Source organism: Arachis ipaensis, chromosome B3 (assembly GCF_059453495.1).
Source record: "Arachis ipaensis isolate K30076 ecotype BB chromosome B3, ASM5945349v1, whole genome shotgun sequence".
NCBI lineage: Eukaryota > Viridiplantae > Streptophyta > Magnoliopsida > Fabales > Fabaceae > Arachis > Arachis ipaensis.
Window position 1 is genome coordinate 137880315 of NC_142438.1, and position 15101 is coordinate 137895415.

A 15101-nucleotide genomic window follows, 5' to 3' on the forward strand; every position below is an offset into this window, starting at 1 on the left:
ATACTCCTTTTTGATTTAGTTCAATTTGAATTGAACCTTTAAATTTTTAAACATCTAATTTGATCGATTTGATCGCGAATTCAGTTTTCAAAAGACCGAAATAAATTAATTAAATCAACACACAAAAATTAAATCTAGCTTATTAATAATTGAATTTAATTGTAAAAGGTAAAACTATTATGTGTGTCCATTTTTGTGCAAGTTCTTTTTACTCTTTTATTGTAAAAAAAAACAAAATTTTTACTTTTTGATGAATTAATTTGAATATAAAAAATAAAAAAGTATGTGTTATGAGATATTTGGATGAAGTTATTTTGAGTGGGTATGGGGAAGTGCAAGAGGAAATGAAGCATGAGTATGAGGAGTTGGATGATGAGGCGCATGGGAATGGCGATACTTGTGCCACCCAACCCTATTCCTTCCATAATCCCTACCTTCCCTCGCTCTTTCACCACCCTAACTACGCCGTTTCTCACTACTTCCCGCCGCCTAACTCTTTCAGCTCCATCTTCTTCCTCTTCTTCTCATTACCACTTCTCTGATTTTGGTCATTACTTAACGCTCTATAATTTTAAAAATATTTTACTTCCCTTTTTAATTTTGTCAATATTTTTTAGATGCAGGAGAAGGCGACTGCGTTGCAAATGCAATTCCATGGAATGGTTCTAAGGTGCTTCTTAAAGGGATGACTTATACTCAACTCCAAGTATGTTTCGTTGTTTTAATTTCACTTTCGTTTATCATTGTTTTCGATATGAATTGTTTTCATTTACTTAAACTATGTACTTTTTTTTTATAAATAAGATGATTTTCAAATAATATGTTATTGTTAGTAAGACATGCCAGTTCTTAAGCTTGCTTCAGGTTTTATGGAATATGGATAGAACAAAGTCAAAGTTTTAGTTTCGGTATCTTATGTTGTTCTATGAATAAACTACTATTTATGACAACCAAAGATTTATGCACAGCCAATTCTAACCATGAAAGAGATAAACTAGCTCAATATCCATTGAAGATTGGGGTAGTTGACAAAGCTATCCAAAACGGTTGACAAAACTACCCAATCTTTGATGATAATGGGTTAGTTTATATCTTTCACGGGTAGAATTGTTTTATTCTTGAATTTCTGTTGAACATGTCATGAGCAGGCAAAGAGAGATATATTGTGAAAAATGGGTATTTGATTTCTCAATTTTTGTTGTTACTGCACAGAAATGGGTTCAATCTCATGGATACAGACCCGGGCAGGCAATGATGTTATGGAAGCGTATGTATGGAAACGATATTTGGGCTTTTCATACTGATGAACTGGAAGGTTCATAATTCACCATCTTCTCCTTCATGTATTTAAGCGAGTTCAAATCATTTGTTTTATGAAAATTTGTACTGTTCAATAAGTTAATCATGCTAATGTCCATCTTTTTCAGATCCTCCAACTGAATGAGTTAAAACTCATGATTTTCTATCAACTTTCGCTTAGATATTCTGATTCTAGTTTACTAATAAATGTAATTTATATACCAATGTTATAAACATGTAGGTTTGAACAAAGATTTCAAGAAGATGCTGAGTGAAAAAGCTGAGTTCAGGGCACTCTCTTTGAAAGAAATTCGCACAGCGGCTGATGGAACTAGGAAGGTTGAAATGATCTTTCCCACTGTGTTTGCCTTCTATTTTTCTTACAGCATACGTTCATCTGTTAATCCATGTTGCAATCCATTTTTCCCACTCTTTTGTGATGCATTTTTGGAGAGTCTTCGTGTTGACTGTTAATCTCACAGGATATTGCAGATTTTGTTCGCATTGGATGATGGGATGGTTGTAGAAACAGTTGTCATACCTTGCGATAGAGGCAGGACCACTGTGTGTGTTTCAAGTCAAGTTGGTTGTGCCATGAATTGCCAATTTTGCTATACTGGAAGGTAACTTCTTTTTCTGTTGTGATCAATTTACTGGCTACATTCTGATAGGAATCAAACATCTGATTAGTTAGGAGTTAGCTGGTATATGAGTAGTTAGGATTTAAGAGAGGATAGTGGTCTCTAGAATGGACCTTAACACTTGTAACCATTTATAATAAGTAGCAACAACGCATAATTCCTCTATTGTTTTACTGTTCTTTCCTTCACTCACTTGTTCGCTGGTCCAGTTTTATCACATTTGAATCTTGGTTCTTGTTCTATTTTGCCTGCAAGTTTGAAACACACCTAAATATTTTGCAGAATGGGTCTCAGGAGACACCTTACTGCTGCAGAAATAGTAGAACAGGCAGTTTTTGCCCGTCGAATGCTTACCAGTGAAGTTGGTTCCATCACTAATGTTGTCTTTATGGTAGGTCTATAATTTTGTTGACAGTTGTAAAGCTTACCTCATGTCAACAGTCTGCATAGATCAGAATTTGTACTGTATTCTTAAATTCTAGATAATAGACTGCTACTTCTGTTCACACTTCATACATTAACATGTCAATGTGGTGATAGAAAAATATCTCTAAAATATGAGGGGAAAGATATTCTATCTTTTATTTTCGCTACTCCTGTCTCCTAACATATAAAATTATCCATGAGTCCCTATTTAAACTTTTGATTTTATGTTATTGTTGATTACATGCTAATACCAGCTATATATTTCTTTTAGGGAATGGGAGAACCACTACATAACATTGATAATGTCATTAAAGCTGCAGATATTATGGTGGATGAGCAAGGGCTTCAATTCAGTCCCCGCAAGGTCACTATTTCTACCAGTGGGCTTGTTCCACAGCTCAGACGTTTCCTTCATGAATCCAAGTGTGCTTTAGCTGTTAGTTTGAATGCCACTACTGATGAGGTAAATTTATTATTAATTACATGAAAAAAAAAAAGTTGATGACAGGGAGGGAGGGTTGATCAAACTTGAATATAATATTTCAGGTGAGAAATTGGATCATGCCTATAAATCGGAAGTATAAGTTGGACTTGCTTCTGGGTACTCTTCGGGAGGAGCTTTGCTCGAAACGCAACTATAAAGTTCTTTTTGAGTATGTGATGCTTGAAGGAATTAATGACAGGTTAGTTTGCTTTTGCCCCCTAGTGTTCATTGTCATGTTGCCAGACAAACTATTTTTCAGACTTTCAGTTCAGAATAATTTGTTTGGTCCACACACAACAGGGTCATAAATGACTTTTTAGGATTAAAATCCATAAGATTTTGAATTGGAATGGAGCAAAGAATTCCAAATTGCATGATGCTCTGCTATTATATTGGCGGTTCCTTGTAGCTTAATGTTTAAGTAGGATTTTTCATGATATTTAATAAAATTTTGTAGCACCTTTTTTCCTTCTATCTGTTCTATGACTAGTGGCTGTTAAGTTTAAAATCTTCATCCATATATCTATATTCTTCCAGCCAGTGGAATATGGGTCGTTTGTTGTTGATGAAATCTTTATGTGACTTTCCCTTTTCCCTTGCTCAGTAGTTTTTCCCCCCTTAACTTGTAATCTTTTATGCAGTGATGACGATGCAAAGAGGCTAATTGAGCTTGTGAAGGGAATTCCATGCAAGATCAATCTCATCTCATTCAACCCGCATAGTGGATCATTCTTCAGACCAACAAAAGAGGAGAGGATGATTGAGTTCCGGAACACATTGGCCGGTGGAGGGTGCACAGTCTTCTTGCGGCTCAGTCGTGGCGACGATCAGATGGCTGCCTGTGGTCAGTTAGGCAAGCCCGGCACCATTCAGGCACCGTTGCTCCGCGTACCACAGCAGTTCCAAATGGCTATTGGAAATTCAGCTTGATTCTTTACGTATAGATGTGGCTACAAATTTGTCCAACAGTTATTAGATGAATCCCACATAGACTTGACATTGAGAAAGCAAAATTTATTTAGCACTAGCTAGTCGGATTGTTATATTTATCTATTTCCATATTGGAAATCCCTACTGTTCACAATAAATTTGATATATGATGTATGATATATTTTCATAACCGTGGAGCATCCAAATTCTTTGGTCAACTCTGGTGTTGTATCACGTTTTGTTTGCTTGCATTTTCAGATTATTTGATTAATAAAGGGAAAACTTGTGGTGGCTCTTGCATATGTTACATTTTTTGGCACGACTCTGGCTAGTATTTCCATCTGTAAACTGTGATCTATTGCTGGTTGTGAGCCAGCCACTCTCTCTCTCTCTCTCTCTCTCTATATATATATATATATATATATATATATATATATATTTATTTTTTTTAACATGATACTAATAATAATAATAATAATAATAATAATAATAATGAAAACAAGGCATTTTTTAACATAACACGCTTTTATTTTTAGTTCATTAACACCTGCATTTCTTGTTGGTTAAGTTTATCCTAAAGAAGTGAGCATAGAATATTCTTTTGTTCTTCCCAGGTACAGGTGTCCAACTTTAGAGGAGGGGCTTTCAAGTGTTTTTTTTTAGTTAGTGTAACGTGTTTGCCTAGGGAACTTACTAGGTCCTTTTCACCGTCAACAAGCAATCATTTTGGGAATGGATCTTCTCCATTTCTCTTTATTTTTTTAACATTTAAAAGAGTAAAGTGTGATCTCTCACGATTAATTTTATAAGTAGAATCAAAAATAAATATGAGAGAAAAAATAATGAAGATTAAGAATCATACTTTAGGTTGTCAATTTTTTTTAACAATTAAAAAGATCCATTTTCAATATTTTTTCTTCTTACATTTTTTTTTATTAATAATAATCATTACATGGGAACTTAAAAAACGTTCGGGGTCTGTATACTAAACCAAGTAATATTAATAGTGCGATTGTTCGTAAAACTGAGTAGTTAATATTCCTTAAATTACTACATGCAAGTTGCAACCATCATCAAGTGCTGCTTATGAAACCAGCAACGCCATATATTCCGATTATCTGCATGACCCCTAAGACTCAAGTAAAATAAAAGTTAGGAATTTAATTGCAAAATTATTTACTAAGATATTTTTAGTTAATAATAATTAATTTTATAATATAAATATTTCATTGTTAATTGTGCTCCACATTCTGTGCAGGATAAAAAAAGAATAATCAATATGTATTGCATTAAAACATGAAAATAACAAATAATTAACGGTATTTTTTTTGAAAAAAAAAGTTCAACACCAAAATAAAACAAAATAATACAGAAAAAAATAAAATAATTAAATAATTTCTATGTCATTTTCGGCATAGTTGGGTTAATAATGCTATTTAACCAAATGTTTATGCTTTATGACTTTTGAGATAACTACATAGTTAATTGACCTTTTTTTATTTTTCAACACATAATTAACTTTTTTTTACTACACACACATAATTTTTTTTTTTAATTTTTAATTTTTTTAGCTTGAATTTTTAGCGAAGCAAAGGGAAAGGAAATTGATATTTTGCTCGGGGAGTTGTGGTGCACGCGCTTCATCTTGAGGTGAGGAATGAATGTAAACTTGGCGGGGTTTTCACCTGATGTTGATGAACATAAAACATTGAACAATACGTAACCAGAACCCGCACTCTTTCTCTGGTTCTCCATTTCTCCCCTTTGCAGTTACAGTTACGGTTACACCTCTTCTCATTCTCTCTCTCTCTCTCTCTCTCTAGCCTCACGATTCATTCTCTTCTTTGCTTCACTCGTTGTTGTTGCTCAGCAATCAGCATTCAATGGCTGCTCCTGCAAACGACGTCGTCGCTGTTGAAAGGACATTGCTCAAGCACGTTCGCGACAACGTCCATGGCAATATTTTCCTCGAGCCGGTAATCAACAGCTTTTTTTATATACTATTTAGGAACAAAAAATGGAACATAACTCTCATTCAAAATTTTCTCTAAATTCATTTTGCTTCGCTTGTTGTTATTTTTTTCCTCTTCGTGTTTCTGGTCACTTTTGCTTACTTATAACATTAGGTGTAGATTCTGTGGCTGTAAACTGAATAGTTGTATGTATGAATGAGATTTTTCCGTGATGGAGTGTAATCCTCTAACTAAGAGAAGATTCGGAAATCCTCAGGAGTATGCGTATAGTTGTGAATTTATGATCAACAATATAACATCGGTTGAAACAAGATTAAACTTAATCGAAAGTGAAAGAGAATAATAAATGAAGATTTTCACTATGAGAAAGTTGTAATAATAGTAAATTCAGAAACCGGATGGACTATTTTTATTTTAGCCTTTTCTGGTGGTACATTTTTTCATCATTTATTGTTTCCGTTGATTTTGGTTGAACCTGAAATTCTCGTTGTTCATTGCAGATTTTCTTGAAATTTGTTGACACCGAACAATTTCAGAGGCAAGTGCGCATAGTCAAACTATATACTACTACTACTTAACTCTCTTACTTCTTTTAACTTTATTTTTTTTTCTTGTTTTAAATTTATGCAGACTTCGTGATTTGAAGCAGCTAGGTGAGTCAACTTACTACATGTGAATGAAGTAGTCAAATAGGATTCATGAAATAACTCTATGTTTATCAACTTTAGTATATAGTTTTATGGCAGAGCATATAGATGTTGTGAGGAAGTCTGCACTTAGTCGATCAAAATTAAGCCCTAACTTTGAATCTTTGATTTTAATGTAATACAGGTCTAACTCATATGGTTTACCCTGGAGCTGTACACACTCGTTTTGAGCATTCACTTGGTGTTTATTGGCTTGCCGGCAAAGCTATTGACATAATAAAAAAATACCAAGTAAATATATATAAACTACCTTGTGTTGCTATATGCTTGTTATTGGCAAGATGATATGAGATTATGTTGTTAAACAATCTTACTATGCTTTTAGGGCCCAGAGCTTGGTATTGAACATTGTGATGTGATGGCAGTAAAGCTTGCTGGTACCTGACATCTTTGGAGAGTTATTTGTTTTGACACTTCTAATTCCGCTATTTTGTTATTATTACTAATATGATATGATATTCTGCCTAGGATTACTGCATGATGTTGGCCATGGTCCCTTCAGCCACATGTTTGAGGGCAAGTTCCTTCCCCGGGTCTCTAATGGTGACAAATGGTAATTCTACGATATTCTTGTTAACTCAGGTTTTCTGACTTCTGTACATTGAAGTTTCTTCACATGATTAATAGCACATGTTTCCTGCTTCTTCCAACAACATTCCTAAAAATTATATTGTCTATAACTAGAACAAAGAAATATAGCAATGTTTGTGGGACTTGCTTCACATTATCCATTAAACTGAAGAGAGATATAACGGATTCTGTCATTATGACTTAGTAACTTTTACATATTTTCTGGATTTGTTTATTTCTATTTAAGGAGTTAAATTGATTTTCTAGAACCTGCAACTATGTGTTGGTTGAGAATTCATCCTTTTGAATTAACATTACTTTCAGGTCCCATGAGAAAATGTCAGCGAAGATGATAGATTACATGGTTGATGAACACAATATTGATATTGATCCTGAACTCCTCAAGAAAGTGAAGGTTAGACCTTAGTGTGTGCTATCAAATGAATACACTCGTACTTCTGTTTCATGGTTTTTTGAAGCAGCATTCTGTGATCGGTGAGAAAGGGCAGTTCCTCTTGACATGTTGCACAATTAAGAAATTCTTGGAGTGCAATGATACTCTATTTTTGGACCATATTAACATCATTACATTTCTGCTATTTTGTAATCTAATATGTTTTGGCTCCTTGAACTATTTTACTTGTTGAGGTTCTTATGTTTCTCTTTCTGTACATATAACACATCTATAGTTAGAAAATTCCAGTTTATAGATAAGGAGCTCTGATGCGGTTTTAAATTGTGGCAGGAAATGATCACTTCAAGCTGTGGCAATCCTACACAAAATGTAGGTCTTCCTAATTCTAATTGTCTCTCTTCTGGATGTTAGTTATTTGCTCTCTACCATCTTACTACTCCTAAAATTTCCTTTTTGAATTTCTTAGGCAAAGGGAAACCAGTTCTTGTATGATATTGTGGCAAATGGTCGCAATGGAATTGATGTTGATAAGTACATACTTTTCTGCCTTTCTTCCTCGTCTTGTGTGACTGTTATTGATATGTGTGCTTTTGATAATAGTACTATAAAATTCATTATTTTCAGGTTTGACTACATTGTTCGTGATTGTCGTGCTTGTGGCCTAGGTTGCAACTTTCAGCCTGAAAGGTATTTATTAGGATGAATGCTTTGAGTTTGACAATGATTGCTCTTTTGTGCAGAAATGTTACTCTACTATTGATTCCTGAACTATGCAGAAGCATCCATATTTTATCCAGTTTCTCTTTTCAAAAGGGATGATAACTGAAAATAATTTTACTGTATTTTGCAGATTGATGGAGACAATGCAAGTCATTGACGATGAAATATGTTATCGTGCCAAAGATTGTTAGTACATTCTGAAAATTTTGATATCATTGTTAGGGTGGAAGTTATGGTACGTATGTTATCTCAGTTTGACATGTTGGTCAGATCTGACAATTCACAAGTTATTTGCAACGCGGGCTGATTTGCATCGAACTGTCTATACACATGCAAAAGTACAAGTGAGTGATTTTAGTATTTTACTAACTTCACTGATGCAAAAGCAAAAATCCAATTATTCCGCCTTTCAACGAGAGAAAACCACTTCAATGTTGACTTTTGTTTCCTTTATCAGGCAATAGAATTGATGGTCATAGATGCGCTGGTGAAAGCAAACCCATATCTTGATATTGCCTCCTCAATTCATCAACCATCTGAATTTTGGAAGGTCTGTAATAATTTTAAATTTTTTGGAGTTGGGATTTCGAACGTAGCAGTAGCACCATGGAAATATCTCTCTCTTGCCATATATTGCAGTTAGATGACTCGATTCTTAAAGCAATTGAGATTTCTCCTCGAGAAGAGCTCAAGGAATCCCAAGACTTGATCCGACGCATTCGCAGAAGAGATATATACCAGGTATTCTACCTTACATTTTCTAGCATAGATCCTTAACTCTCTATCTTTGTTTCTTTTTTCATTGTCTTTTCTCCTTTACTATTGTCTATTTTACAGGACATGAGAATTGAATATTTCTGTGTAGCATTGTAGTATTGCTTAGTAGATAATTATCATCATCAGCGCATGCTAACATGTTATTTAAACTATATCATTTTACTCCACTTTGTAGTTCTGCAATGAGTTTTCAGTACCAAAGGACAGACTTGACCACTTCAGAAACATCACACCCCAGGATATTGTTTGTTCCCAGGTTCACAAATAGTCGTTTAACTAGTTATTTGCTTATTTATTTTGGCAGAGAGGGGGTTCGTTACTTTATTATTCATGATATATATCAGTTTTTTAATTTTTGGCTTGTCAGACAAATGGCATAAATTTGAAGGAAGATGATGTTGCTGTGAGCAATGTTAAAATTGATTTGACATACGGAACAGAAAACCCTCTCGAAAGGTACTTGACAAAGAAATGGTGACATAAGTCAAAGCACTTTCTTATATGGTATGGGCATTGACTAATGTTCTTTCTTTATTGTGCATGAATCTCCTGATCCAGAATTAAATTCTTCAAGGTACAGTTATTTATGTTCTAGAGTTATATTTCATTTAAACTTTTGCACGTTGGTGTGTGAATGGTGATTGCAAATCTTGTAGTACATGTAACAACTTAAACAAAAGGCAAGCAAAATAGTCTAATTTGGAAAGATTATTAGTATGTATGTAATCAATTTTTTGGCCAATAGGTGGTTATGGTATACCTGTAATTGCTCGATATTGTTATGTTGCAATCCAAATTTTGTAATGGCTTTGATAATCCTCATTCCTCCATGTGCTATTCGATTTGCATGTTGGCAAAGTATAATCTGTCTCTTCATTTTGAACATTCTTCCAAGTTGTAAACCAAGCTTAGCCCACAGACATCACATTACAAAATCCAAACTGCATCTTATATCATGCATATTCTAGATGTAACTTTGAGTTCGATAGTGAAGAGCATAACAGTTTTTTTTCTCCATTGACCAGGATTACGAGAGCAAAGAAAAGTTCCCAATCCCAGACTATCGCATCAGTCATTTGTTGCCAGCTTTCAACAAAGACATCATAGTGAGGGTATACAGTAAGAAGCCTGAACTGGTTAGTACCTGGTGACAAAATGAAGAAACCACAGCAAAAGTATTATATTTTCACAAGTAGTTATTATTGTTGTTGTTGATGATGATGATGATGGTGTAGGTTGGTGCTGTTTCTGCTGCCTTTGAAAATTATCAGTACAAGATATTTGGAAGAAAAGCGCAAGTGCACGAAACTCCTGAGAAGAAGAAACGCGGAAGATGCCATCAGTTGCATGTCTAACCTATTGACCCCCCCAGCTTTGAATTTGTAAATTTCTACTCACAACTCTCTCAGATCAAACGATATACGTAGGTAGTGGCTCTTAGTTAAAATGGTAACCATTTTACGTAATGAATTGTGTATATTATACGTCTAGAACTGATATTATAAAACTTTTTTACATAATCGTACATTTGTTTTTTAGATGACTATTCAGACAGATAATATAAAAAGTAGTTACTTTTTAAAGCATGTGCTAATAAATAATGAGTGATATTTGATATTACTTGTAGAGCCGTAGCTTTTTATCTTGTAATTTTAAAAATTCTTTTAAGTAGGTTTGAATGTTTTTATATAAAAAAAATAGTAATAAGAAAAAAAAATAGATAAAGATTAATGTGTTTTGACCTTAAGAATATATTTTTTTAATGTCTAATAATATATCATTTATTATTATATAATAAGGAGGACAAGAGATTTTAAATTCTAATTATAATTCTATAATACTACTAAATTAATTATTAATTTGTTTATATGTTAAGTTTGATTAATTTATTAATTAATTTATATTTATTATACTATACATTAAATAATTTATTAAAAATTATTAATATAATAAATATAAATTAATTTAAAAATGAAATTGTATAAACTTTTTTTAGGACAAATAGATTTCTGATAAATAGACTTTTAAGTAATTTAACATCAAAATGATGTTGTTTTATTGGAATGAATAAAGACAAATAAGTCTTTAACTAATTTAGATTTAGGAATAAATCAATTTTTGTCTATTTTATGTTGTCACTTAACATCTAACTCAAAATGTTAATACAATACATCAACGATTTCTATTAACAGATAACAATAGTATTACAGAAAGACAATATTATCTCATAAAAATCAAAAACAAAAATCGAAATAGATCTTTATTTTTGTCAAAAATTGCATTGCCATTCTGAAAAAGAAAGACAGTGGTAGATTGGTACTTTATTTCTTTTGAAAGGAGTACCCATGTTATCTAATGGAATGAATTTTGTTATTGAACTCGTGACTTCTATTAGAACCTTTGTTTTATATCTTAGTTGTTAGAACTATGACGTTGGGTTTCACGGAATTGTTTTTGTTTTAAGGGTTAACTATTAATTTGGTATAAAAAAGATGATACAAAATTTTTTAAAGATATTATCGATAAAATAATCTTTGAATGATCTAAAAATGTGATAAAAATAACTAATAAATATTATATTTTTTTGTAAATAAACAAAATTTTTTTTTTTAATTAGTAAATAGTTTATCCATTTGATCTAATCTTTTGTGATATTTGAATAAATATCTAGAAAGTGCATAGAAAAATTTAGAACAAAATTTGGTCTTTAAATTTTTTTTATTTTTCAAAAAATGTTATCATTCACAATAAAAAAATTTAAAACAAAATTTAATCTCTAGATTTTTTTTTAATTTTTTAAAAAAATGTTATCATTCACAATTAAATTTTTCTAAAAAAATTCACTTTGACATAAAATTACTAAATTTTAAAAATAAAAAGATCTTAATTTTTTAATAATGATTGTAAAAATTTATATCAAAATATGATCTCTAAATCTTTTTTAAAATATATATTTAATATAATTTTTTTATCCCATTTTTAAATTTTTCGATAACTTATTTATCATTAACATCTTTTGAGATTTTTTTTTATCAAGGATGTAAACTTCAAATACTATTTTGGTATTTTCCTCTTAGTACTACTACACATGAGCCTGTTTGGGAAGTAGTAAAAGCTACTTTTTTTTTTTTTTTTTCTTTTAGATTATGAAAAGTCACAATTTGCGTGTTTGCCACTATTTTAAAAAAAACTTTTAACTTTTCGAAAAATTAATTTACAAGTAGAAATAAATATTTGACTTCTCTACTTTTCGATAAGTCATTCTACCACTTCCTTAAAAAAAATTTAATTTCAAAAACAAAAAAATCTACTTTCCTTTTGGACTCTGTGAAAAATACTTATCCTTCACCACCATTTTTACGCAACTCTGCTAGAAGCACTTGCCTTCCACCATCATTCTCACGCAATGTTCCAAACCTCACCATTTTCACATAATGATTCATCTGATGGAGGTATTGATCCTCTACCACCATTTTCATTTTCAGACAATATTGCATCTGAACAACCTACTGCATATATTCCTTCTAAATATTTTTTTATCATTTTATCACTCTATTTTTTATTATTAAATTTGTATTTAACTGTGGTATGAAATTTCAATTTTAATTTTACTTATTTCACATGTGATTTTATAGTTTGCTATTATTTTCATAGTTAATTATAACAAGTTCTTGACCTCAATAAAGGAGAAGGGAGTTCTAATAGGAGTAAAATAAAAAAACAACAAAATATATATTGACACACATTTTATATTTATTTTTTATTTTCACCTACCATATCATACACAATATTTAGTGATTAGGTTATGTAAAATTAACATTTAATATTGGAAAGTATTTGTTATCATCGTTATTTTAATATTCATTCTGTTTGGTAAGTCGGGGTACCGGACGGTTCGGGTTGGTACTTCGGTTATCGAGGGAGAATCGCCTGGTTCCTGGTCGCTGGGTTGGAGAAGGTGTGCTGACATCCCGAGCTCTTCGCGTGGAGAGGAGGGGTGTCACCTGCAAAGACACTCCGACGCTCTAGACAGTCGAGTGTGCAGGCGAAAAGGTGAGAGAATGATATGTGACGTACCTTGGGGGAGGGGTAGGACCCTCCCCATATATACCATGTCAGAGGTGGGTCCCACAAGGACAGACCCACCTTCCTCGAAGCTTCCTTCACACAGCTGTAGTGGAGCTGTCAGGACGCATGTCCGGGTGAGAGGTTGAGTAGCTCAAGCCCGACCATTCGGGTCGGGTGGTCCACGGGTCGGGTCGGCCCGTATGTTGTTTGGGACAGGCCGTAACACATTCTTATGTAAAAAAAAATTATTTTTTTGAGTTATTTATCCAAACGATATAACTTTAAAATAAGTACTTTTATAACTAAAAATCTAAACACAAAATAACTTATTTATAAGTTGTTATTAATAAAAGTCCTTATGATTTAAGCTCTTTAAGCTCTTTTTGGCATACAAGTCATACAAGTCACTTAACTCAACGCGCGCGTGAAATCACGTTGTTTCTCTTTGTATCCCGCGTTCCTCCTCCTACTCCTCTTCCTTCTTCTTCTCATTCTTTCTTTGCGTTTCTCCTCCTTTTTCTTTGCGTGATCTTCATCGTCATTTTTTTATTACCGTTATTGTTGCTGTATTTTTTTTCCTCCTCCTCTTTTTATTGATTTTGCAACATTATTTATTTTTTTCTTCTTTATTTGATTTTTTTGCTCCTAAGAAGCATTCTGAGAATATGAAATAAGAAGATGAAGAAGAAGAAGCAGCAGAAGATGAGAAGGAAGAAGATGATGAGTTTTGAATTATACAGAACTTATGAGCAACATATACCGAAAATTCTTAAACAATACACTTAAATATCTTCATGTTACACTCAAATATCTTCGTGTTACACCCAAATTTGCTGCAAATACAAAAAAATGTTTCCTCTAATACTGCATTTTTTCTCCTTTTTTTTCTTATTTTCTTTCTTTCTTTCTTTTAGTTGAATGAATGTAAGGTCATCATCTTCCAAGTAATTTTACAGCATTATGTGTTTCTTCTCCTTCTTTATTTGATTTTTTTATTTTTATTCTTGTTCAAAGAGTAAAATAAGAAGAATTTTGAGAAGATAAAATAAAAAGAAAAAGATGAATAAGAAAAAAAGAAGAAGAAGATGGTGATGATGATGAAAAAAAGAAGAAGAAACATTAGAAGATGAGGAAGAGGAAGAGTTTTGAATTATGCAGAACTTATCAGTACACATACACTGAAAATTCTTAAACAATACACTCGAATATCTTCGTATTACACTCAAATATCTTCGTGTTACACCCAAATTCGCTACAATTACAGACAAATATTTCCTCTAATGCTGCATTTTTTTCTTCTTCTTTTCCTTATTCCTTTTTTTCTTTTAGTTGAATGAATATAAGTTCATCATCTTCTAAGTAATTTTGCAGCATTATGTGTTCCTTCTTTGTTTGGTTTTTTTTGTTTTTATTCTTGTTAAAAGAGTAAAACAAGAAGAAACTTGAGAAGGTAAAATAAAAAAGAAAAGATGAATAAGAAAAAAAAGAAGAAAATGGTGATGATGATGATGATAAAAAGAAGAAGCAGTAGAAGATGAGGAGGAGGAAGATGAAGAATTTTAATTATGCAAAACTTATCAGCACACATACACAAAAAATTCTTAAACAATATACTCGAATATCTTTGTGTTACACCCATATCTTTGTATTACATCTAAATTTGCTGCAAATTCAGAAAAATATTTTCTTTAATGCAGAACTTTTACATTACATTCAATTCAAACCATTAACGATAAAACATTATTCACCTACAGAATCATAAACTATTAACGAAAAAATTAACTAGAATCGAATCATACCTCAGCCACTTGATTGGATTTAAAACAATAATCAATTTCGTTCAAGTTCAATTGACAACCTGAACTTAAATTATTTATTATTTTCAACAACGAGATAACTGATGATAGAAGAGAAAGAGAAAAAGAAAGAAGGAAAAGAAATTTCAATGAAAAAAAGGAAGAAAAGGAGGAGGAGATGGTGCTGATGATGACGATAATGAAAGAGAAAAATAACAAAGAAGGTGCAATTACGGCACGAGAAAGAACGTGTGCACATAAATATAAATTATTTGTATAAACTTGTATCAAAAAA

At 32.1% G+C, this 15101-nt stretch overlaps 2 protein-coding genes across 6 annotated transcripts; both read left to right on the forward strand.

Annotated features, from left to right (window-relative positions):
* The first annotated feature begins 294 nt into the window (after positions 1-294).
* On the forward strand, positions 295-4073 carry LOC107631311 (Radical SAM superfamily protein). 5 transcript variants are annotated; one of them, XM_016334719.3, is made up of 9 exons: positions 295-547; positions 624-706; positions 1213-1315; positions 1541-1638; positions 1792-1922; positions 2223-2331; positions 2638-2829; positions 2913-3049; positions 3492-4073. In XM_016334719.3, exons 1-9 carry the CDS (start codon positions 352-354, stop codon positions 3778-3780), a joined length of 1338 nt encoding a protein of 445 aa, XP_016190205.1. In that variant the 5' UTR covers positions 295-351; the 3' UTR covers positions 3781-4073. The 5 variants fall into 5 exon arrangements, with proteins under 5 accessions (XP_016190205.1, XP_016190204.1, XP_088364970.1 ...); XM_016334718.3 differs by having other exon boundaries at positions 298-547; positions 618-706; XM_088508844.1 differs by having other exon boundaries at positions 320-547; positions 618-706; positions 1782-1922.
* Positions 4074-5500: 1427 nt separating this feature from the next.
* On the forward strand, positions 5501-10525 carry LOC107631310 (uncharacterized). The gene is made up of 20 exons (XM_016334717.3): positions 5501-5555; positions 5651-5756; positions 6254-6291; positions 6384-6406; positions 6585-6691; positions 6786-6837; positions 6929-7013; positions 7355-7445; positions 7776-7814; positions 7912-7976; positions 8070-8132; positions 8296-8351; positions 8436-8509; positions 8623-8715; positions 8805-8906; positions 9118-9198; positions 9310-9398; positions 9501-9516; positions 9968-10078; positions 10178-10525. The coding sequence occupies exons 2-20, from the start codon at positions 5664-5666 to the stop codon at positions 10295-10297; spliced, it is 1398 nt and encodes a 465-aa protein (XP_016190203.2). The 5' UTR covers positions 5501-5555; positions 5651-5663; the 3' UTR covers positions 10298-10525.
* Positions 10526-15101: the final 4576 nt, after the last annotated feature.

Bases quoted from the DNA above. Each gene is read 5' to 3' on its own strand.
- LOC107631310 (XM_016334717.3), top strand. From the start codon at position 5,664: ATGGCTGCTCCTGCAAACGACGTCGTCGCTGTTGAAAGGACATTGCTC. The intron at 7,815-7,911 runs GTAGGTCTTCCT...TGAATTTCTTAG, and splicing joins GTGGCAATCCTACACAAAAT to GCAAAGGGAAACCAGTTCTT. The intron at 8,352-8,435 runs GTTAGTACATTC...CATGTTGGTCAG, and splicing joins ATGTTATCGTGCCAAAGATT to ATCTGACAATTCACAAGTTA.
- LOC107631311 (XM_016334718.3), top strand. From the start codon at position 352: ATGAGTATGAGGAGTTGGATGATGAGGCGCATGGGAATGGCGATACTT. The intron at 1,923-2,222 runs GTAACTTCTTTT...AATATTTTGCAG, and splicing joins CAATTTTGCTATACTGGAAG to AATGGGTCTCAGGAGACACC. The intron at 3,050-3,491 runs GTTAGTTTGCTT...TCTTTTATGCAG, and splicing joins CTTGAAGGAATTAATGACAG to TGATGACGATGCAAAGAGGC.